Below are 25323 nucleotides of genomic sequence, written 5' to 3'. Positions count from 1 at the left end.
AGACTAAACAATCCCAGTTCTCTTAGCCTCTACTCATAAGTCATGTGCTCCAGCCCCCTAATCATTTTTCAAGTATCAGAGGGGTAGCTGTGTTAGTCTGGATCTGTAAAAGCAGCGAAGAGTCCTGTGGCACCTTATAGACTAACATGCATCCGAGGAAGTGGGTATTCACCCACGACAGCTCATGCTCCAATACGTCTGTTAGTCTATAAGGTGCCACAGGACTCTTTGCTGCTTTTACTAATCATTTTTGTTGCCCTCTGCTGGACTCTTCCAAATTTTTCCACATCTTTCTTGTAGTGTGGGGCCCAAAACTGGACACAGTACTCCAAATGAGGCCTCACCAGTGCTGAGTAGAGGGGAATGATCACATCCCTTGATCTGCTGACAATGCCCCTACTTATACAGCCGCAAATACCATTAGCCTTCTTGGCAACAAGGGCACACTGTTGACTCATATCCAGCTTCTTGTCTACTGTACCCCCTAGGTCCTTTTCTGCAGAATTGCTGCCTAGCCATTCGGTCCCTAGTCTGTAGCAGTGCATAGCATTCTTCCGTCCTAAGTGCAGGACTCTGCACTTGTCCTTGTTGAACCTCATCAGGTTTCTTTTGGCCCAATCCTCTAATTTGTCTAGGAGAGTGCTGGGGTTCTGGTGGAGTCCCCACCTAGAATCACATGCAGCTGCTCATGGAAGCAGCATGTCTGTGGCTCGGAACCAGAGTGACTGTTCTCCTCCCGTCTTCTGGTACGTTTGCCTGAGCTCCTTTATTTTCACACAGCACTGCTGTGTGTCCCTGGTGTAGCCTTTGTCCCCCATGCTCTGTGAGATTTTGGCATAGATGTCAGTGTTTCTTCTGCTGCTTCCGAGCTCTGCCTGTGCAGAATCTTCTCCCCACACAACAATCAGATACAGTTTTTCCTGTATGCTCCATGCTGGAGTGCGTTTGTGGCCCTGGGCTGGTATGGTCAGCTTTGCTGGTGAGCTCTCCACACTCATCAAACAGGAAATGAAATTCAAAAGTTCTCTGGGCTTTTCCTGTGCACCTGGATGAAGTGCAGTGGAGTTGAAAGTGCTGTCCAGAGCAGTCACATTGGAGCACTCTGGGATACCTCCTGGACTCTAATCCTGTCAGATTACACAGTGTTGTGTCTACACTACTCCTAATTTGACCCAGGAAGGTCGACTCTAGCACTACTCCTCTCCCTGAGGTGGAGTACAGGCATTGATTTTACAAGCCCTTTGGGTCGGCGGAAAGGGCTCAGTAGTGTAGACACACACATTATAAATTCGACCTAATGTGGCATATGTCGACCTAGGGCTGTAGTGTAGACCAGTCTTAAAGTCGATCTTGTTTGCTTGCTTGAGCCAGCCTCCTCCCCGAGGCAGGTCAGTGTGGCTGTGAGGAGCTCTGCTCTCTCTCCCCCTTCCCTCCAGCCTGGGATCACTCACTGGAGGAAAACAGTATTCCCCCTCCCCCCTCCAATCCCATGGCCAAATCTCCGTGCGGGTTTGGGCTTCAACTCTGCGAGGATTCAGAGCAGGAGGAAATAGGGAACTGCCGGGAGTCCGGGGAGATCCTAAAGAAACAGGAGGGCGGGGGCGTTAGGAGTGACGCAGAGGGGAGCCGATGAGAGGGAGAATGAAGTAAATTAACCAAGCGGGGAGGGGACAACCACTTCCTTCTTGCTCCATCTTCATTGTTCAAAGCGGCGCCTTCTGCGAATTCTGCATTTCCTGTCCCTGAAATCCTGGGGGGGGACCCCCTCCGGAGCTGAACGGCCCCTGAGCACGGCCGCAGTGGGCAGTTTGCAAAGCGCAGCTCAGGTACGTGCCGAGGGGTCACTCAAAGCGGCGGGTCGCGGCTCCCCTCAGTCCTGTGCGCCGGCGCGGGGCTGTCTATTGCAGAGCCCTGCGCGGTTCCGGAGCTGGCGCGGGGCGGGGGCGGCTGTCCGGCCGCTGACTTGGGAGGAACGCCACGAGCGGGGGTACCCCCGCTCCGCATCCCCTGCCTGGTGCTGCCCTGGGTCCGAGCTCCGTAGCCGGGACCGCCAGTTCCTCCAGGGGATGGGCAAGCTGCCTTTGAAGGGACTCGGGGAGAATGGCGTTCAAGCGGCTCCAGAAGCCTTACGAGTGCGGGTCCCTCCAGTGGTTTCTTCAGGACTTGAAATTAGGGGGGAGGGTGTTTGAATTTACAGGGAGGGGGGTGTCAGGGTCAATGAGGGGTGAAGGTGGGCTGTATGGCACCATAGTAAAAACTGAAAAATGTTTCATGACCATTTTATTAGATTTAACTCATGTTTTAAAATCATCACACAAATTAAAGTTGGTTACTCAAGCCTTCTATGAAGCACTACGTCTACATCCTTCTTGGTTTCTTGTTATAATTTTGCACAACTCTGTTAATGAACTTCTGGAATGTAGTGCATTCATCTTTGGTGGCTTCTCCTGTGTCCTGTACTTCCATTCCTTCAATGGATATGCTAATTAGTTCATTCACATGATCAGGCAGAAGGCGACTTCTTTCAGAACACAAAATTCTATTCAGTGATGAAAAAGAACGCTCAACTGTAGCTGTTGTGACTGGGAGTAGCAAGAGATGAATGCCTACTTCTTTCATCCCAGGAAACAGATCACAAAGATTGGGTCGAGCCACTAGTGATGATAAAAAAGAAGTTGAAGTCAAATCTTCATTCATTCGTCGTATGATATTCCACTCTGTGTTCAAATTCTCTATTCTGTCCTGATCACATAGCAGCCCGATTGCTGGTAGTGCCTAACTCCACTCAACTATTGGTGTTTTATAGGACAGACATCTGTAAAAGCTACATAGAGGTTGAGTAGAATCTAGAAGTCGCTGTTGAAGATTTTTAAGAATCAAGTCTGTGTACTTTTTCAGTTTTCTTAATAAACACTTCCTGTCTTCTTCATTTAAGGATTCAATATAAATGCCTTCATTAGTCAACTTCTGGACTGAAGTCTTTGCTTCTTCCAGTACTTTTTCAATGGATAGCTCTCTGATTGATCCAAATGTAGCTTCAAGTGCTGGACAAAGATCTACTACTGTTGTAGCAGATGACCTGGATGGCATTGTATAATGACCCAAGTGGTTTCAACAGTAGACTTACAAGAGAGAGAATGGCAATAGTCTTCTCTGAATGTAGTAGAAAAAGTAATCCACCAGCCTCACTACTTAGATCCATCCCATTTGGTAGATACTTTCCAACGCCAGTAATAGCGGCTGGAGTAATTTTAAGACAACAGCCAAGGATCGCTCATGAGAAAGCCAGCAGGTTTTCCCAGGTTGGGCTAATTTGAACTTCAGTCCCAGTGGTATCTTCTATATTTTCCAAGATATTCAGTATTTTTGGACTCTCGCTGAAAAACGAATATAATGAAGACATTAAATTTATAGCTTTTTAAATGTCTTTTGAAGATTCTGCAGCTCGTGCTAGTGCTAGTTGGAGTAGATGGCCTCTGCAGTGTGTATAGGAGAGATTAGGGTTACACTTTTCTCTGAGAAAAGCTTGTACTCCACCATGTCTTCCAGAGAAGTTTGCAGCTCCATCAAATGCACAAGCAGCCATCTGTTTGGGGTCCAATTGACAAGCATTTAACTCTTCTAAGATGTGGGCTGTCACAGATGCAGCCGATGTGTCTTCTATAACTTGAACATCTAGAAATGCATCTACTGGCCTACCCCTGACATCAAGATAACATACACAATGACTTAATACTTGATACCCATTTGCATCGGTGCATTCATCAGCCATGTATGCAAATTTTTTTAATGTGGTGAGAGAGTTCACTTTTTCAACTGTTGAGTCTTTCACTGTTGTACCGCATGCTTCTAGCCAGTCAGTTGAGTTTCTTGCAGAAAGATAGTGAGCATTTGCTGGTCTTGTCCGGAACCAGCATTCAACTTCAGGATGAAAAAGTGACAATGCACTTAACATTGGCCTCCAGTTTGTAGTGTGTGGTATCTCTTGCTTAAATAGAAAGTAGGATGCCACAGCCATGTTTGTTTGCATGAACTGTGTTGTGTTTCCAGCATTCTTAACAGTCTCATTAAGTACTTCTAAAATTGGCTTTGAAAGTGGGCTTATAAGGCTTTCTGCATGCTGATGCACTCCAGAGGCCTGGTGTTTTGCAGCCTTTTCATGTAGTTTGTCAGCATTGGCTTTGCTGATCAGTTTGACAAACCAAGCTCCTCCACTTTTACCAATTATAGCATTGGGAAGCTTTCCTTCTTCGTAAGCTTTTTTGCAAGAGGTGCACCAGTAGCCATCTTCTGTAACTTCAATAAATGGGAACACTTGGACCGACAAACATCGGGAACTGCCTTTAGGTTTTGGAGACACTGTTTCTTCTGTATTTGTGCTTCGGGCTGGTCAGATGTAGATATACCCCTTGAACCTTCAGATGACATGTTGATATATTCTTGGTTCTTGATGTGTTCTTCACCTTGGTTAGTTTTTGAGGCCTTTGAGTGGAAAAATTGTATTGTTTTTTGTCTTTTCATTTTCACTTTGACCTGCTATATATAAAAGAGATATGAATAAAATAAATGTTTTGTTAGGATAATGCAAATTTAACATAAGGATAATGCAAGTTACACCAAAACACATAGGTCTAGATTTCTAAAAAAATATATTTTAAAAAAAAAAATGTATTCTTTTGAAAAGTAAGCCATCATAGGATAAGAGGGAAGTTGTCTCATGGATCAGTAACTGGTTAAAAGATGGGAAACAAAGGGTAGGAATAAATTATCAGTTTTCAGAATGGAGAGAGATAAATAGTGGTATCCCTGAGGGGTCGGTACTGGGACCAGTACTGTTCAACATATTCATAAATGATCTGGAAAAATGGGTAAACAGTGAGGTGGCAAAATTTGCAGATGATACAAAACTATTCAAGATAGTTTAGTCCCAGGCAGACTGTGAAGAGTTACAAAGGGATCTCACAAAACTGGGTGACTGGGCAACAAAATAGCAGATGAAATTCAGTGTTGATAAATGCAAAGTAATGCACATTGGAAAACAATCTCAACTATACATACAAAATGATGGAGTCTGAATTAGCTGTTAACACTCAAGAAAGAGATCTTGGAGTCATTGTGGTTAGTTCTCTGAAAACATCCACTCAATATGCAGAGGCAGTCAAAAAAGCAAACAGAATATTGGGAATCATTAAGAAAGGGATAGATAATAAGGCAGAAAATATCAATATTGCCTCTATATAAATCCATGTTACGTTCACACCTTGAATACTGTGTGCAGATCTGGTCACCCCATCCCCAAAAAAATATATTGGAATTGGAAAAGGTACAGAGATGGGCAACTAAAATGATTAGGGGTATGAAACAGGAGGAGAGATTAAAAAGACTGGGAATTTTCAGTTTAGAAAAGAGAGGACTAAAGGGGGATACGATAGAGGTCTATAAAATCTTGACTGGTGTGAAGAAAGTGAATAAGGAAATGTTATTTAATCCTTCACATAACACAAGAACTAGCAGTCACCCAATGAAATTAATAGGCAGCAGGTTTTAAAAAAACAAAAGGAAGTACTTTTTCACACAACATAAAGTCAACCTGTAGAACTCTTTGCCAGGGGATGCTGTGAAGACCAAAACTATAACCGGATTAAAAAAAGAACTAGATAAATTCCTGGAGAATAGGTCCATCAGTGGCTATTAGCCAGGATGGGGAGGGATGCAACACCATGCTCTGAGTGTCCCTAGCCTGTTTGCCAGAAGCTGGGAATGGGCAACAGGGGATGGATCACTTGATGATTACCTGTTCTGTTCATTCCCTCTGAAGCACCTGGCCTTGAACACTGTCAGAAGGCAGGATACTGGGCTATATGGGCCATTGGTCTGACCCAGTATGACCATTCTTATATAAAAATTAGTTATAATAATAAAAATGTTTAGTACAGAAACTCCCCAACATAATGACCTCTCAAGATAGCAATGATGTGAGATAACAACCTTGGCAAATAATGCATTTTAAAAATCTTGGCCTACTAGGAAACATATTTATATAAGTTTCCATTCCCAGTCACAAATCTAGCATTCTGGAGCAAAGTCACTAAAATATAGTCCAACAAACAAATGTTTATTTAACGTGCCCTTCATTTTTCCCTCCACCGCACCCCAATCACCGGTGTTGTTCTTGGTCAGTGGAGACTCAGAGTTCAGAGGTGCTTTCACGTGAGTACACCTCCCAGGTGTGGGACAAGAAGGCACCTTGCTCGTTCCTCCAGCTGCTCACTGTTCGCTCTGGCCACTGCTGTTTGTTGTGCCACCGTTCACTCCACCACTCCACCAATGGCCCTGTGCAGTCACCTTCTGCTGCCACTGTGACCTCTGTGAGTTGGTCTCTTGAGGTTCCACCCAGCTCTCAGTGATTTCAGCTGAGCTCTCAGTGGGGGAACCTCGCTGCTAGTGCAGTCTGGGCCGTCTCTTCCACAGAAACACTGTCCCCACAGCAGGACTAAGCACTTAGACCTGATTATCAGTGATTTCAGCTGCAGTGGTCACTTAGACTATCTATGGAGCCTAATCAGCTCTCTCTTTAAACAGTGGAGAGGGACAGGTCCCCACCCTCTCTCTTGATGCCCTCAATCAGCACAGGCTAAGTACAGTTCTATTGCCCTTTACTCATACAATAAGAACAACAACATTTCATCCCCATCCCACACCCACATTCAAGTGATTTGTAACCCAACCCCTGCCAAAATCTATCACTTGGACAACACAACTCTGTTTGCTGGATACCTAGGTAGATTAGGTGTGAATGTAAATACAATCTGGACCTGAAGCCTTTCCCCCGAGCCCCAGCTCATCACTAGCTGTCAGGGAGACCTCATTTAGACTTTGCTTACAAATCATGATTTGAAATTATTAGGTTGGCCAACATCACCAAAATGAATGCACTGACATTGTCATAAAAAACAACAGCTGTATAAGGAAGCTAATCTATGTTCATACTTTTCAAATCTATTATACTTTTTTCAGATACACATATTTTATCATACACTGTGTATGCTTTTAAAGTGTGTATTAATGTTTCAATTTCAGTTCAAATTTCCAAACAGTCACTAAATTGACATGTAACTAGTTCACAAAACTGGGAGGGAGGGTGTTGAGGAAATTCGGGGGTATGTGTGTAGGGAAATCACTGGTTCCCTGGGCCCCTGTTGCTGCCTGGAAGATGCATGGGGAGTAGAGTGACCAGACAGCAACTGTAAAAAATCAGGACGAGTGTGGGGGGTAATAGGCTGGGAGGCTTACTGTCTGGGGCTGCATAGACATACCTTTCACATTCTATGTGGGTATCTGGTTTTGTCAACATCACAGTGAGCCTCAGTGCTTGCCTTGATGTTGCAATGTTTGCTGTGACCTCTCAGCATGGATCAATGCAGTGTCAGGCTGTGGTTTGCACGGTAGATGTGGGCTGCAGAAAGAGCTGGAGTCCTTGACTTGCTCTGCCTTCCTCTTGCAAATCCCACTGACCTTTAACCAATGAAGCCTCCCAGGATGCTGTGAAGCAGGCCATTGTCCTTATCCCTCATGTACAAATGGGGAGGGAGGGAAAGTCACTCCCTCAAGGTCCCCCAGTCTGTGGAAGCTGCCAATAGAATGTCTGGCTCTCAGGCCTGTGTATGATGTCACTTGGTTTAGAAGTTATCACAGGTGCCACCTGCCCATGCATCTAGACTGAGTGGGTGGGGTGGAACTGGGCCCGCCCACTACTCCAGGTCCCAGCCCAGGGACCCTGTAGATCAAAGCCATCTGCTGTGTCCCTTTAACTATGGGTATGTCTACACTACAAAATTAGGTCGAATTTATAGAAGTCAGTTTTTTAGGAAGCGATTTTATACAGTCGATTGTGTGTGTCTCCACTAAGTGCATTAAGTCGCATTAAGTCGGTGGAGTGCATCCACAGTACCGAGGCTAGCATTGACTTTTGGAGCATTGCACTGTGAGTAGCTATCCCACAGTTCCTGCAGTTTCTGCCACCCATTGGAATTCTGGGTTGAGCTCCCACTGCCCGATGGGACAAAAACATTGTCGTGAGTGGTTTTGGGTACATGTCGTCAGTCGCCCCTCCCTCCGTGAGAGCAATGGCAGACAATCATTTCACGCCTTTTTTCTGTGTAGACGCCATGCCATGGCAAGCGTGCAGCCCACTCAGCTCAGCCGCCGCTGTTGTGTCCTGCGTGCTGCCGGCAGCAGACGGTGCAGTAGGGCTGCAAACCATCGTTATGCTTCCATTGCCACTCTGCTCGCCTGCTCTGGCAGCAGACGGTACAATAGGGCTGAAAACCATCATCACACTTCCACTGCCACTGTGCTTTCCTGCTCTGGCAGCAGACAGTGCAGTAGGGCTGCAAACCATTGTCACGCTTCCGCTGCCACTGCTCTCCTGCTCTGGCAGTTGACGGTACAATAGGGCTGCAAACCATTGTCATGCTTCTGCTGCCACTCTGCTCTCCTGCAGACGCCATACCATGGCAAACATGGAGCTCGCTCAGGTCACCGTGGCAGTTATGAGCACTGTAAACACCTCGTGCATTAACCTGCAGTATATGCAGCACCAGAACCTGCAAAAGCAGGCAAGGAGGCGACGGCAGCACAGTGACGAGAGTGATGAGGACATGGACACAAACTTCTCTCAAAGCAGGGGCCCTGGCAATTTGCACATCATGGTGGAAATGGGGAAGGTTCATGCCATGGAACGCCGATTCTGGGCACAGACTGGTGGGACCGCATAGTGGTAAAGGTGTGGGATGATTCCCAGTGGCTGTGAAACTTTCGCATGCGTAAAAGGGCACTTTCATGGAACTTTGTGACTTGCTTTCCCCTGCCCTGAAGCGCATGAATACCAAGATGAGAATAGCCATCACAGTTCACAAGCGAGTGGTGATAGCCCTGTGGAAGCTTGCAACTCCAGACAGCTACTGGTCAGTCAGGAATCATTTTGGAGTGGGCAAATCTACTGTTGGGGTTGCTGTGACCCAAGTAGCCAACGCAGTCACTGAGCTGCTGCTATCAAGGGTAGTGACTCTGGGAAATGTGCAGGTCATAGTGGATGGCTTTGCTGCAATAGGATTCCCTAACTGTGGCAGGGTGATAGATGGAACCCATATCCCTATCTTGGCACCGGAGCACCAAGCCAGTGAGTACATAAACTGCAAGGGGTACTTTTCAATGGTGCTACAAGCACTGGTGGATCACAAGGGACGTTTCACCAACATCAACATGGGATGGCCGGGAAAGGTACATGATGCTCACATCTTCAGGAACTCTGGTCTGTTTGAACGGCTGCAGCAAGGGACTTACTTTCCAGACCAGAAAATAACCGTTGGGGATGTTGAAATGACTGTTGTTATCTTGGGGCACCCAGCCTACCCCTTGATGCCATGGCTCATGAAGCCATACACAGGCACTCTGGACAGTGGTCAGGAGCTGTTCAACTATAGGCTGAGCAAGTGCAGAATGGTGGTAGAATGTGCATTTGGATGTTTAAAAGCGCGCTGGCACAGTTTACTGACTCAGTTAGACCTCAGCGAAACCAATATTCCCATTGTTATTACTGCTTGCTGTGTGCTCCACAATATCTGTGAGAGTAAGGGGGAGATGTTTATGGCGGGGTGGGAGGTTGAGGCAAATCACCTGGCTGCTGATTATGTGCAGCCCAACACCAGGGCTGTTAGAAGAGCACAGCAGGGTGCGCTGCGCATCAGAGAAGCTTTGAAAACCAGTTTCATGACTGGCCAGGCTACGGTGTCAAAGTTCTTTTTGTTTCTCCTTGATGAAAACCTGCCCCCTTGGCAGGGCTGCCCGGGGGTGGGGGCAAGTGGGGCAATTTGCCCGAGGCCCCAGGCCCCACAGGGGCCCCCACGAGAATATAGTATTCTATAGTATTGCAACTTTTTTTATGGAAGGGGCCCCTGAAATTGCTTTGCCCCAGGCCCCCTGAATCCTCTGGGCAGCCCTGCCCCTTGGTTCACTCTACTTCCCTGTAAGCCAACTGTCCTCCCCTCCCCCGCTTTGGTCACCGCTTGCAGAGGCAATAAAGTCATTGTTGTTTCAAATTCAAGCATTCTTTATTAATTAGTCACAGAAATAGGGGGATAACTGCCAAGGTAGCCCGGGAAGAGTGGTGGAGGAGGAAAGCACCGAGTGGGGTGGTAGAGGAGGGGAGGACAAGGTCACACTGCACTTCAAAACTTATTGAATGCCAGCCTTCTGTTGCTTGGGCAATCCTTGATGTTGCAATGTTTGCTGTGACCTCCCAGCATGGATCAATGCAGTGTCAGGCTGTGGTTTGCACAGTAGATGTGGGCTGCAGAAAGAGCTGGAGTCTTGACTTGATCTGCCTTCAGAGTGGTTGGGTGCCCGGAGCCCACTCTCCCCTCCCCCTCCGTATTCTTGGGCATCTGGGTGAGGAGGCTATGGAACTTGGGGAGGAGGGCAATTGGTTACACAGGGGATGTAGCAGCGGTCTGTGCTCCTGCTGCCTTTCCTGCACTTCAACCATACTCCGGAGCATATCAGTTTGATCCTCCAGTAGCCGCAGCTCCTCCTGCCTCCTCTCATCACACCACCACCACTCCTCTTGCTCCCGCCACCTCTCATCTCGCGCGTCCCTCCTGTCCTCGCGTTCATTTTGTGCTTTCCTGGACTGTGACATTGTTTGCCTCCATGCATTCTGCTGGGCTCTTTCAGTGCGGGAGGACTGCATGAGCTTAGAGAACATTTCATTGCAGGTGCGTTTTTTTCACCTTCTTATCGGCGCTAGCCTCTGGGACGGAGATGATAGTGGTAGTGTTGAAACATTTGTAGCTGCGGGAGGAAAAAAAGGGAGAGTTGGGTTGACCATTTAAAATGGGTTGGCCATTTAAGGGGCTAAGGTTTTCAGGTTAACGTGCAGCACAAACCCAACTAACCCCCTCCTCACACCCAAATCTCTGGGATGATCGCTTCACCCCTCCCCACACCGTGTGGCTAACAGCGGGGATGATTTATTTTCAGCCACAGGCACATAGCCCAGCAGGAACAGCCACCTCTGAATGTCCCCTTAATAAAATTCCCCTATTTCTACCAGCGACAAAGAGTCCTGTGGCACCTTATAGACTAACAGAAGTATTAGAGCATAAGCTTTCGTGGGTGAATATCCACTTCATCAGACACATGAATGATATCACTCTCCTGAGGATAACACAGAGAGATAAAGAACGGATGTTGCTTGACTGCATTCCAGTAGCTTTGCTGGCCATGAATACCTCCCAAGTCTTCAGGGCAAATTAATCATTAAATATGCTTGCTTTTAAACCATGTATTATATTTACAAAGGTACAATCACCAGAGGGGCCTTCTCTGCCTTCAAGGTCCGGGAGCCTGGGTTGGGAGGGTAATGTCTCCAGGGTGATAAACAGTTCCTGGCTGTCAGGGAGAATGGAGAGCCTGCTGTGTGCTATCTTCAACCTCCTCCTCATTGTCATCTTCCTCATCCCCAAAATCCTCATCCCTGTTGCATGAGACTCCCTTGCAGGAGTCCACGTACAGGGGTGGGGTAGTTGTAGGGGCACCCCCTAGAATTGCATGCAGCTCATGATAGAAGTGGCATGTCTGAGGGTCTGACCCAAAGTGGCCATTTGCCTCTTTGTTTTTTTAGTAGGCTTGCCTGAGCTCCTTAAGTTTCACATGGCACTGCTGCAGGTCCCTGTTATAGCCTCTGTCCTTCATGCCCTTGGAGATTTTTTCAAATATTTTGGCATTTCGTCTTTTGGAATGGAGTTCTGATAGCACTGATTCATCTCCCCATACAGCAATCAGATCCAGTACCTCCCGTTCCATCCATGCTGGAGCTCTTTTGCAATTCTGGGACTCCATGGTCACCTCTGCTGATGAGCTCTGCATGGTCACCTGTGCTGATCAGCTTGCCACACTGGCCAAATAGGAAATAAAATTCAAAAGTTCATGGGGCTTTTCCTGTCTACCTGGCCAGTGCATCTGAGTTGAGAGTGCTGTCCAGAGCGGTCAAAATGGAGCACTCTGGGATAGCTCCTGGAGCCAATACAGTCGAATTGCGTCCACACCAGGGGTGGCATGTTTGTAGAAATTTTGGTGGTGCCCAGAACCCGCCCCTGCCCAAACTCCGCCCCTCACCTGCCCAAGGCTCTGGGAGGGAGTTTGGGTGAGGGAGGAGGTCTGGGGTGCAAGCCCTAGGCTGGGGCAGGGGATTGGGGTGCAGGCTCTGGCAGGGAGTTTGGGGATGTGAGGGGTGCAGGGGGATGGGGTGCAGGGGTGAGGGCTCTGGGGTTTGGGGTGTGGGAAGGGCTCAGGGCGAGAGTAGGAGTGTGGGGCGTGAGGGCTCTGGCTGGGACTGGGGATAAGGTGTTTGGGGTGCTGGAGGGGCTCAGGGTTTGGGCAGAGGGTGCGGTGCAGGGGTGAGAGCTCTGACTGGGGTTGTGGGGTGGGGCAGGGCTGGGGATGAGTTTGGGGTGCAGGCAGGCTGCTCTGGGACAGGGGACAGAGAGGAGGACTCCCCCCAGCCCTTTCCCTGCTGGCAGCAGCAAGCTCTGCGGGAGGATCCCTCCTTTCCTGCCCCTCCCAGCAGCACACTCACCCCCACCACTGTCACTGCAGGTGCTCCTAGGGCCCCTCTCAGGTCCAGGAATCTCCCTCGCCTCCCCCGTGGTGGGTGCCAGGGGGTGCTGCGTTCACCTCCTCCCCTGCTGCTGCCCCTCACTGTAGCCTCACTGGGGGTGAGGAATGGGGCTGCCTCCTTGCCCAGCATGGGGCAGGAGCAGTGACTGTGGGCAGCCGGGGGGGGGGGGGCGGGGCGGGGCGGGGCTGTGCTGGTGGAGGGTCCCACCAGAAAAGGGAAGGATCTGTGGTGGAAGGGCAGGCTCAGAGTCAGTCTGCCTTGACAGTCAAGATGGGGGGCACTAGGACCCTGCAGCAGCAGTTGCTGCAGGGAAGCAGCATGGAGGAGACAAAGACAGAGATGCTCTGCTCCGGGCCTGGGAAAGGCGAGCAGGGAGTGGGGGCAGCAAGTCAGGGCCACGGGACACTTGGGGGGGGGGTGCAGGTGGGGCCGGGGGGCGCTCCGGCCCCAAACATTGGTGGAGCTGGGCCCTTGGCTCTGAATATTGCTGGTGCCCAAGCACCACATGGGTATGGAACTCACTGCCTATGGTCCACACTACCCCCAAATTCGATCCGGCAATGTCGATTTCAGCGCTAATCCCCTTGTCAGGGAGGAGTACAGAAATTGATTTTAAGACCCCGTTAAGTCAACAAAAATGGCTTTGTGTGGATGGGTGCAGGTTAAATGGATCTAACGCTGCTAAATTCGACCTAAACTCATAGTGAAGACCAGGGGTATGTCACACAGCTGCTCTAATTCCCTGGGCCACTTCCCTGTGGCTCTACATGTCTTCACCCTACCTTAGGGCCTTGTCCTAATGGAGTCCCAGCAACTAGCTCGGGGCTCCTTCTCGCTCTCCCCAGCTTCTGGCAGCGCAGCCCTGCCTAGGGTGACCAGACAGCATATAAGAAAAAGACCCAAAAATCGGGACTGTCCCTATAAAATCAGGACATCTCGTCACCCTAGCCCTGCCCTGCCCTGCCCTGCGTTCTATAGCTCCACCAGCCAGTCACACACCAGCCATTACTCCTACAGCTCCAGCAAAAAACTACCCCTGGCCCTGCAGTTCTTCTTATACTAGACTGCTGGGCCCTGATTGGTTGTGTCCCACACAGCCACTCTAGGCAGTTTGGAGGACCCTCTCCACTTCTCTTTTTGAGGCAGGGCATGACAGGGCTGTGAGGTCTCCAGCAGGGGGCCTCAGAGGGTCTGGTATACCCCTTCACAGGCACTTTGAGGAAGATACTAATACTGGGGCTTGTGAGCCACTTAACTCATCAGGCTGATGGGTAACTAGGGGGTTGGAGTGGAGCTGTCTGTCTGTCTGGACAGAAAGTTGGTCGAGGGACTTCCCTGCACTGTCACTTGCCAGTGTCCCATTTTTGCATTCTCTAAGAGAGCTACAGGGAAGGGTGGGTTGTTGTGGTGTTCAGTGGAGAAGCGTTGTAGCAGATGCAGTTGGATACAAAGAGCTCTTTAATGCCATTAAGTTCCACTGGAATTTTTGTCAAGCTCCTTCCTTACTATATATTTTTCTCTCTTTTCAAGGAGCAGAGTTGGGAAGTCCCTCATCCTACTGATCCCCTTTCAAGCAGATTTGTGTGGCATTTCCCCTTTATTCTGTACACCTGGGGTGCCAGAAGCGCTGTGGGTCTCCTGTGAGTGCCTGGATTTAAAGTCTTTTATCGCCATCCAATCATGGCAAGAAGATGGTGTTGCTGAACAGAATTCCATCCATCCCTCGTAACATGTGCACCCTGTTGGTTTGAACTGGAATAGAAATCCCAGCATTTTAGGACTTGGGAGAGCTAATGGCCTCTGCCATGGGAGCCAGACAGTTGGTGGCTACTGTGGTGCTTATGTGCATATTGCTTCATGAGACATCTGCTCAAAACCTCATCAAGAACCAGAAGACAGAGTACTTGCTCCTGATAAATGAGATCAATGCAGACAACCCGGGGGAAGATACCTCTGAGTTTGTGGAGCTCTATCACACCAGTGGCCAAGAGGCCCCCTTGGATGACTACTACCTGGTCTTTTACAATGGCAACGGCAACCAGGCCTACAAAGTCCTGAACCTTCAGGGCAAAGTCACTGATAATCAAGGGTTTTTTCTTGTTGGGTCTTCCACAGTGAAACCCCAGCCCTCCGTGATCTTGCCTAAGAACACTATCCAGAACGGGCCTGATGCCATTGCTCTGTATTATGGGAAGAGGAACTACCAGGAGGGCATGAGGGTCACCAGTGACGGGCTGGTGGATGCCCTGGTCCATAAGTCCAGGAAGAGTGACAGAGCGGACATGTTGCTCAGTGTGCTGACCCCCAACAGAGATGCTTTCCTGGAGGATCCCTCCTTCAGGACCACAGATGAGTCGATAGAAAGGTGCCACGGGGAGGGTTCTCAGTGGATCTTTCAAGTGGCCATGCCCACCCCAGGCAAGGATAACCACTGCATCCGCTCTTCCCAGCTGAATGCTTCTGCCGTGCTAATCAGTGAGGTTCATGCTGTTACCTCTCCTGGGGAGTCTGAATTCATTGAACTTCAGGGACCTCCTTCCACTGCCCTGAGGGACTTGGTTCTGGTGCTGATCGAAGGACAGACCAAAGGGGTTTATTTCTTCATGGATGTTTATGGCAAAACCTCTCCTGAGGGGCTATTTCTCATTGGTCCTGCACAAGCCAGAACCCCAGGTAGGATCCCACTCTTCAGACTACTGTGAACATCTGAGAGTGGGGGTTATGGGTGCAAGGACAGCAGAGTCTTACTGTCCTCCTGTCATCACTCACCTTTCTCCTTCCTCACTCCCTCCTCCTTGGAGGCGGGCCCCAAATGTGAAAGACCTGGAGGGAGTTTATGATAGGGATTTGATCCCATTTTGGGGACTGTAGAAGGAAGTGTTGTTTGCTTTCTCCAGAGAAGCAGTGCTGGTGAGGGAACTAGGCTCTGTAGCTGGTGACCTTGGGCAAGTCATTTCACTGCTCTGTACCTCAGTTTCCCCATCTATAATACAGGGCTGACACCAGTGATGAGCTTCCAAAATCTTAACAATGGGTTCACTATAAAAAGTTCTGATTTAACAACGGGTTCCCTATAAAAAGTTCTGATTTAAGGGATGTGCGACAGCATGTATTTTTTGTACCAATAGGGTTACCATACGTCCATATTTTCCCAGGAGGTGATTAAGAACCGAAAAGCCTGACATGTCCAGGAAAATACAGATGTATTTTAACCCTACCTAAAGTTATTTTTTAAAAAGATGGGGCTGAACTAGAAATGAGCTCCGTTTCACATGTGTGGGTGGTGATCAGGGACAGTCTCAATTTTTGGGTCTTTTTCTTATATAGGCTCCTATTACCCCTCACCCCCGTCCCGATTTTTCACACTTGCTGTCTTGTCACTCTAGGGTGTGCACATGTGTGGGTCCCAGCTGCTCCCTGCCCCCCCTCATTAAAGCAGGTGTGCAGGGTTACTGCCCTGGGAACTGCAGGGCACCAGTGGATGTGGGGCTGGCTGCAGATAGGGGCGTGGGGCAGGGCTAGCTGGAGGCAGGGAGTGACACGGGCTGGCTGTGGGCAGGTGATGCAGACGGGCGGGCTGCAGGTGGCTGTGGGCAGGGGGTGGCTGCGGGCAGAGGCTGGCTGCAGGCAGGGGGTGGCTGTGGCAGGGGCTGCAGGCAGAGGCTGGCTGCGGGCAGAGGGTGGCTGTGGCAAGGGCTGGCTGCGGGCAGAGGGCGGCTGTGGGCAGGGGCTGTCTGCGGGTGGCTGTGGGCAGGGGGTGGGGCAGAGGGCGGCTGTGGGCAGGGGCTGGCTGCGGGTGGCTGTGGGCAGGGGCTGGCTGGGGGCAGGGGCTGGCTGCGGGCAGAGGGCGGCTGTGGGCAGAGGGCAGCTGTGGGCAGGGGCTGGCTGCGGGCGGCTGTGGGCAGGGGGCGGCTGTGGGCAGGGGCTGGCTGCGGGCAGGGGGTGGCTGTGGGCAGGGGCTGGCTGTGGGCAGGGGCTGCCTGCGGGTGGCTGTGGGCAGGGGCTGGCTGTGGGCAGGGGCTGGCTGCGGGCAGAGGGCGGCTGCGGGCAGGGGCTGGCTGCGGGTGGCTGTGGGCAGAGGGTGGGGCAGGGGCTGGCTGGGGGCAGGCGCTGGCTGCGGGCAGAGGGCGGCTGCGGGCAGAGGCTGGCTGCGGGTGGCTGTGGGCAGGGGCTGGCTGGGGGCGGCTGGGGGCAGGGGGTGGGGCAGAGGGTGGCTGGGGGCAGGGGCTGGCTGCGGGCAGAGGGCGGCTGCGGGTGGTTGTGGGCAGGGGCTGGCTGGGGGCGGCTGGGGGCAGGGGGTGGGGCAGGGGGTGGCTGGGGGCAGGGGCTGGCTGCGGGCAGGGAAGGCGGGGGAGGGGCGCAGATACTCACTCGGGGGTGGGGAGCGACTGGGAGCAGCAGGACGCAGCCGGGGACTCACCGGCAGCAGCAGGAGCCCCAGGGCCAGAGGTCCAAAGAGCAGGAGCAGCAACAGGGCCAGGAGGCAGCTCACATGGCTCTCGCAGCACAGCGCAGCGCCCCCCGGCGGCCGGGAGGAGGAATTACAGGCTTCCCAGGCAGAGCCCATCAAAGCTTCCCTCGCAGGGAAGCTAGTTAACAAGCGGTTCTAAAACCGCTTCTAAATTTAACAACGGGTTCGTGGGAACCGGTGCGAACCGGCTCCAGCTCACCCCTGGCTGACACCCTCTTCTTGAGAGATCCTCTAATGGCAACCATTGTGTAAGGGCTAAGTAGTACTTTCCCTACCCACATAAAAACCCCAATTCCCATGAGATCAGTGTAGTGTTTTCTCTTTATGAACCAACTGTGAAGTTACCAGACTAGGCTCATGCTGACTGGGATCTGAACTTCTCCTGGCTTATCATAGATAATTAGGGTTGGAAGGGGCCTCAGGAGATCATCTAGTCCAGTGGTCCCCAACCTTTCTGTGGCCAGTAGCACATTCATGTTTTCAGAAGAGTGGGGCAGGCACCAACAATTAACTCACATACAGGGCCGGCTCCAGGCACCAGTGGAGCAAGCACGTGCCTGGGGCAGCACATGCTACGGGGCAACATTCCGTCCATTCTGCAGAGTTGGAGCATTTTTTGTTTTGGGTTTTTTTTGGTGCCAGTTCTGGGCAGTGCAGAGAGAAGCCGGAAGGACAGAGAATTCCGGGGCTGCAGGCTGCGGGCACCAATGTTCTCTGTCCCCAGTAGGCGTGGGGCCCAGGCTTCTCTCCCCTGCTGGGCACTAGGCGGGCCCCGCACCTGCTGGGGACCGAGAACACCGGCTCCTGCAGCCCTGGAGTTCTCTGTCCCCGTCAGGTGCGGGGCTGTGGCTTCTCTCCCCTGCTAGGCACTCACACATAAATACCCCAGCAGGTGCCATGGCACCCGTGGGCACCACATTGGGGACCACTGATCTAGTCCAACCCCCTGCTCAAAAGCAAGACCAATCCCCAACTAAATCCCCAAATGGCCCCCTCAAGGATTGAACTCACAATGCTGGGTTTAGCAGGCCAACGCTCAAACCACTGAACTATCCCCCCCTTCTGACATTTCCTGTGGAGAAATGGATGGGGAGCAAATATGTTACTAAACTTGGCCAGCTGAACAGAGGAATCTGGCTGGTGGAGACACTGACTCCGCAGAACATCTTGTGTAACTCTGTGAGTCAGGATTGTTAGTCATCGCTTACAAACACAGGACCCTTATTTATACTTTTTTAAACTGCAATATGCATTTCAAGCAGTTCAGTTACATTAGATACCCAGAACTTTGGCTACTTTTTAAATAACAGGTTGATCACTTAGAGAGACACCAATGTGAAATCTAATCAGTCTAAAACAAATGTGCTAAAAGTAGTTTCAGGTCCTTTGCCTGAATCATCCTTCCAAGTACTGTGGTTTTGTAGTCATGTTTTGGGTGTGTGTGTGTGTGTTGGGAAGAAGGAGGGTTTAGTGGTTAGGTTGCTGGCCTGGAACTCAATTCCCTGCTCTGCCACAGACTTCCTGTGTGACCCTAGACAAGCCACTTACAGCTGAGACACTGTGCAGAGAGCGGGTACTAGTGCTGACCTACCTCACAAGGAGGATGTGATGTTAGATACCGCAGTAGTTAAAGCCATATATGAACTTACATTTTGTTTTTCTCCCGTACAACTGAGAGAAAGACTCATACAAATGTGGAAACTAACTAAAAAGGAAACTAAAAGTGCTGCTAAATGCACAAAGTTAACTGAAAAAGATTAACGGAAATCTCTTTTTCCACAGTAACTTTGTTCTACTTGTAGCAACAGCAGGTAAAACATTTTCTGACCGACTTTTTTTTTTTTTAAGTCAACATGTCTCTTTAAAACACTAGTCACGCCAAACAATCTCTACTTCTCTTGCCGAAATTCAGACTGTCAGCAGTCCCATTCATGGTGTCCCGGTTTTCCTTCAGAAATATAGTGTTTTAAATTTACACCAGAACCGTCTGTACTTTAATGGGGTTTGAGATCTATGAAAAACTAAGGGGATTCAGGCTAACTGGCAAGCTATACTACCTCTGGCTGTGATCTTCTCCTGTCTCACGCTAAGCAGGGATAGCCTGATAGGATAGGAGATTCCCATGGAATAAGTTTAATGTTGATAATTCAGCAAGAGGCTCTCAAGTCAGTATGAAACTAGTTCCCCAGGATAGCAGTAGGAGATGCTGTGCTGCCTGTGGAGATGCCATGTTTCAGGTGAGATGTTGAACTTTTGGCTCATACTTCTTATGGGGGTTTTTTAGTTAGTATTTTTGAGAGGGGGGGGCTAAGATTTTCAAAAGGGTAGTGATTTGGGGGCACCTACATTCTTGGGGGCCCCCAAAATGAGGCACCTTCAAAGGACCTGATTTTCAGAGAGTGGGCACTTAGCACTTTCTGAAAATCATAGGAGGCCCACCAAAATTGAGGCACCCAAAACCTCTAGTTTCATTTGAAATCCTGGCCAGTGGCAACTGTAGAGATCTAGGCCCCAGTGCTTCCAAGGTGCTGAGCAACAAAGAGAATAGTGTACAGGCCAAATTCCAGCAGAGCAACGTACTAGGATGCCCAAGTTAGTAGCCAAAGCACAGGACTAGGAATTGAGTTGCAGCCCTGTCACTGTCCCACTGTGACTCTAGTCAATAACTTCAATCCCTTGTGTCTGTTCCCCATCTGTAAATCAGGGACAGGACTTCCCTGCCTCATAGGAGTACTGAGATTTCATTCCTTAATGTTTCACACTTTGAGATTCTTGGGTTGAAAGTGCTATAGAAATATTATTAACATTCTACCTCCTGCAATTTCAATCAGCTAACAAATGAAATAAAACAGTGTCAGTGCCACAATGAGGATGAGGGGGGAAATAAGGAAATGCATCAAAATTAAGGTTGAACTTTCAACCTTAGTTCTGTCCCCTTGTATTTATGCCTCTAACATAGTCACTTTATATCACACATTTATACTTAAATACGATAATAGAATACAAAATGGATTTTTTTTAACAGCTTTGTATATAGTGAGTTACAGTATATTCAGTTTTCAGGCTTAGCTTGTTTTGCAGATCTCATTGAGGAGTAAGCCAAGTTTGAATAAAAGCACGTCAGAATTTCTTGTTTCTAGTTTTGTGCATGTCAGTTATTTGATCAGAACGCAGGGGTAGAGTTTTGTCTCCTCATGCAAGTAGAACTCATACAGCAGAACCAGCTCTGCTAAAACTCCCCCACAAAATCCACCTCTGGGCACAGTGATGGATGGGATATTTTAGCCCAAAAGAAAGCTCTTTGTCAAAGTTGGAAGTATAAATGACAGGGAAAGGTAGGGGTTAGAGTGAGAGCTAGAAATTGAAATGAACTCTCCCTGTGCTACATGATGTGATCTGCTGCTCTGCTGACCCTGAGCTCTGTTAATTCCCTGCTGAGTTGTTGCCAGTTTGTATGTTTTTAATTCACTGCATCTATTCCAATCTTTCTCATTCCTCCTTGCGGTGCAGTTGACCTGCCATTCCCACCAAACTCAAGCAGCCCTCTTCTCAGCACTGGTTCCCAAGCCATCGCCCTGTACGTTGGAAACAGCAGCAGTTTCACATTGGGGAAAGCAGCATGTGCTACCAACCTGTTGGATGCTTTAGTGTACATGAGCAACGGGAGTGCAGACCCAGAGCTCCTGGAGATCCTGACCCCTGGGAGACATGCCTATGAGAAAAACAGGTGAGAAGGCAGCCCAGTAGAGCGGGGTTGATGGGGTCTGAAAGGACTTTTGCTTAATGGATTGTTTTTTGCTCTTCCAAAGCAATAAGCAGACCCTTGAGGTCTTGGTCACCCGTGAGAGGTATGTAGGGGAGTCCCTGATAGCAATTGGTTTACTGTATAACATGAGCTTTCTCTGGTCAAGCCATGACCCATGTGTAACACAGCGGGCGGCCTCTCCTGTATGCATGCCCCTTTTCTGTTCAGCCTGATGGTGGCCTCATCACACACCAACCTTTATCCAGCTGCTTGACTTGCCAATCTCCCCTCCTTGAGCTCAAGTCTAGACTAGAACACACTGGCCCATCTCAACCCCCGAAAAATCATTGGCTTCTTCCACCAATCTTATGACTGGTATGATTGGATCCATCATCCACCCCATTTCCCACAATCCACAGCTCTCATTCAGAAAGAGACTCTCTAGAGGAATACCACCAACTAAATGTGTGCATCTTGGTTAGTAAGTGTTAACCATGTTGATGCTTACTAACCGAGATGCACACAAGTGACTAATGGGCACATCCTGGGCTCTGGAAAGGCTAGGGCAGTGAATGGTGGAATGGGCGAGGTGGGGCGTAAGCAGGGTGAGGAAATGGAATGGACAGGGTTGGGTGGACAGGTAGGTAGAAGACAACAGAAAAGCCTCTTGTCTGTGGTATTGACAGAGGAACTGGGATTGAAAGGGCACATCTAATTGTTTAAAATGATGCCCAGTGTCCTAGCTCCAAAGCTGGAGAAAAGCTGTCTCTTTATCAGTGAGGAGGAGGATTCAAAGGAAAAAAGCTGGGACTCTTGTTGACGGCATCAGAGCTAGTTGTGATTTAATCCTTGGATTGGGAAATTGGGCATTCTAGACACTTTCCTCCCTCCCACAGTCCTCTGCCCTCCACACGGAGCAGAGTCTGCCTCTAGCCAGAAAGGTGCCCTGCGCTCCAGGAGCGAAGCAGCTATAGTCTGTGCAGCTGTTTACACTCTGGGCTCCATCCTTAATCCCTGGGATCTGAGCTGGGTAATTTGGTCCCTGTCTTAATTTTTAGCTGCTTTGTTCCATTGTCTCCCACCCTGGCCAGCAACTGCATCCTGAGCTCGAACCTCAGAGATCCAGTGCAAGCATCTCCCTTATTAGGCCAGCTCACTCTGGCCTCAGGTGGCCACCTTTGTTGGCTGGAATTAAGGGAAAGTACATGAAAAACAAGGGACAACGCTTTGTTTAAGGGTATGTCTACACTACGGGATTATTCCGATTTTACATAAACCGGTTTTGTAAAACAGATTGTATAAAGTCGAGTGCACGCGACCACACTAAGCACATTAATTTGGCGGTGTGCGTCCATGTACCGAGGCTAGTGTCGATTTCCGGAGCGTTGCACTGTGGGTAGCTATCCCGTAGCTATCCCATAGTTCCCGCAGTCTCCCCTGCCCATTGGAATTCTGGGTTGAGATCCCAATGCAAAAACAGTGTCGCGGGTGATTCTGGGTAAATGTCGTCACTCAATCCTTCCTCCGGGAAAGCAACACCAGACAATCATTTCGCGCCCTTTTTCCCTGGATTGCCCTGGCAGACGCCATAGCATGGCAATCATGGATCCCGTTTTTCCTTTTGTCACTGTCACTGTATGTGTACTGGATGCTGCTGACAGACGCGGTACTGCAGTGCTACACAGCAGCATTCATTTGCCTTTGCAAGATAGCAGAGACGGTTACCAGTCATATTGCACCGTCTGCCATTGTAAATTGGCGATGAGATGACGGTTATCAGTCGTTCTGTACCATCTGCTGTTATCATGGGTGCTCCTGGCTGGCCTCGCTGAGGTCGGCCGGGGGCACATAGGCAAAAATGGGAATGACTCCCTGGGTCATTCCCTTCCTATGTTTTGTCTAAAAATAGAGTCAGTCCAGCCTAGAATATGGGGCAAGTGTACTAGAGAACCAGAGAGCACAGCCGCTCCATGTCAGAGCCCCAGAGATCCCGCAGAAATGATGAGCTGCATGCCATTCTAGGGGGTGCCCCTGCAACAACCCAACCCGTTGCTTCCCTCCTCCCCCAACCCTCCTGGGCTACTGTGGCAGTGTCCCCCCGTTTGTGTGATGAAGTAATAAAGAATGCAGAAATAAGAAACACAGACTTTTTAGTGAGATAAAATGAGGGGGAGGAAGCCTCCAGCTGCTATGATAGTCCAGGCAGGACAGTAAAGGGTAGGGGGGGGAGAGGAGACCAGCCTTCCGCTGCTATGATAGTCCAGGCAGTACAGAATCTTTTCTTTAGACATGACAGGCGGGGGCTGATAGAGCTCAGCCCCCAGTTGCTATGATGAGGATGGTTACCAGCCATTCTGTACCATCTGCTGGGAATGACCAGGAGTCATTCCTATTTTTACCCAGGTGCCCCCGGCCGACCTCACCGAGGCCAGCCAGGAGCACTCACGGGTTGATGACGAGGACGGATACCAGTCCTTCTGCACTGTACCGTCTGCCACCGGGGAGGGGAGAGGAGAGGTGCGCTCCAGCACCCCGTCTACCAGCAGCATGCAGTAGACATAGGGTGACATTGAAAAAAGGTGAGAAATGATTTTTTTCCCTTTTCTTTCGGGGGTGGGGGAAGGGTGTAAATTGACGACATACACCCTGAAACACCCGGGAAAATGTTTTTGACCCTTCAGGCACTTGGAGCCCAGCCAAGAATGCAAATGCTTTTCGGAGACTGCGGGGACTGTGGGATAGCTGGAGTCCTCAGTCCCCCCTCCCTCCCTCCATGAGCGTCCATTTGATTCTTTGGCTTTCCGTTACACTTCTCACGCAGCATTGTGCTGAGTCCCTGCTGTGGCCTCTGTCTATCATAGCCTGGAGATTTTTTCAAATGCTTTGTCATTTCGTCTTCTGTAACGGAGCTCTGATACAACAGATTTGTCTCCCCATACAGTGATCAGATCCAGTATCTCCCATACGGTCCATGCTGGAGCTCTTTTTGGATTTGGGTCTGCATTGCCACCCGTGCTGATCAGAGCTCCACGCTGGGCAAACAGGAAATGAAATTCAAAAGTTCGCGGGACTTTTCCTGTCTACCTGGCCAGTGCATCCGAGTTCAGATGGCTTTCCAGAGCGGTCACAATGGTGCACTGTGGGATAGCTCCCGGAGGCCAATACCGTCGATTTGCGGCCACACTAACCCTAATCCGACATGGCAATACCGATTTCAGCGCTACTCCTCTCATCGGGAAGGAGTACAGAAACCGGTTTAAAGAGCCCTTTTTATCGATATAAAAGGCCTCATTGTGTGGACGGGTGCAGGATTAAATCGGTATAACGCTGCTAAATTTGGTTTAAACGCGTAGTGTAGACCAGGCCTAAGGGACATTTTAGGGAAACACCATTTCCCTTTACATGTCATTGATTTTTCTCCCCAGTGTACATTTCGACTGCCTCAGGTATACGATACAATTATCCTCAGCTTCAATGGAATGTTTCAAATGTCCTTATTGTCAATTTTAATACATTTCAATACTTCTCAAAATAAGGGATGGTAATCACCCTACTCTGGCTAGGCTGTACATCCACTGAAACCCTCCCTCTGGTGGACTCTGCGTAGAGCTGCAGATGGGTGATGGGTGAATGGAATGGAGGAAATGGGTAGACAGTGGCATGCTGGAAGAGAAGGGGTGTGTTGAAGACACTACAGTCTTCTGTCTTGAGAGGTTCCAAAGAGCTCTTGAGTTTCTTTCCAGAAGGCTAGGAGTGATAGAGGAAGGGAAGTCTCTCCCCTGGCTCTTTATTTTAGGTGGGGAAAGCAGATGTATATGACATCAACATCCGCGCCTGGTGCAGGCACCCTGCTATTGAGTCAGGAGCACCAACAGTCTGGGTTGCAGATCATATTTTCTTCTAATTTGTGTCTCTGCCTCTTTCAGCCACCAGCCAGGTAACATGTCCATGAGTCGGTGCAGCTGCTGCTCCGTGACCCGGGACCCCTCCATCTACGCCCTCAGCAGCCCCACGCCAGGACAGTTCAATGACTGCCCCAGCAGCCGCTTCAGCCATCCCATCTCCCTCTGCCTCCATATAGCAGGTAGGTCCTAGATCCCTTCTCTGCTCCCTGGATCTGAGACCCCCAGGGAAAACTGAAGAAACTGCCCTGAAGGGACAAACAGGTGAACATTCTCCCTTTATAAGCTTCAAGGAGCCTTCCTAGAACTTCAGCTTCTACTGTCCATCCTGGGAGGGGTTCACGGCTTACCAGAGCACCTGTAAAACCATCAGCAGCAGGAAGATTAGCACAAGGTATTCGTCCTAAAAGAAAAATGGCCTCCAGTCTTGTACAGTGCAGCGTCATGATCTTTGTTTAGCTCTGCTTCTCCATTGTTCCAGCTTAGGGTACAGACAGGAGCAGGAGGGGAGAAGTGCTCCCCTCCC

General features: G+C 49.8%; 1 protein-coding gene across 7 annotated transcripts in view; it reads left to right on the top strand.

Annotated features, from left to right (window-relative positions):
• Positions 1–1421: 1421 nt before the first annotated feature.
• The window catches only part of LOC123343767, a 65372-nt gene continuing 41470 nt past the window's right edge, over positions 1422–25323 (top strand). For 4 of the 7 annotated variants that reach the window (XM_044979120.1, XM_044979117.1, XR_006572350.1 and 1 more), the window contains exons 1-4: positions 1422–1826; positions 14210–15352; positions 20661–20877; positions 24822–24979. In XM_044979120.1, the coding sequence (XP_044835055.1) occupies positions 14473–15352; positions 20661–20877; positions 24822–24979 (1255 nt within the window). In that variant the 5' untranslated portion in view covers positions 1422–1826; positions 14210–14472. The remainder of the gene's footprint in view (positions 1827–14209; positions 15353–20660; positions 20878–24821; positions 24980–25323) is intronic. The other 3 variants (XM_044979118.1, XM_044979119.1, XM_044979121.1) reach the window with 3 other exon arrangements.

The sequence above is a fragment of the Mauremys mutica genome, chromosome 11, assembly GCF_020497125.1.
Source record: "Mauremys mutica isolate MM-2020 ecotype Southern chromosome 11, ASM2049712v1, whole genome shotgun sequence".
In the NCBI taxonomy this organism is placed as follows: domain Eukaryota; kingdom Metazoa; phylum Chordata; order Testudines; family Geoemydidae; genus Mauremys; species Mauremys mutica.
The sequence above is the reverse complement of the archived record's forward strand: the minus strand, read 5'-3'. Positions and strand labels throughout refer to the sequence as shown.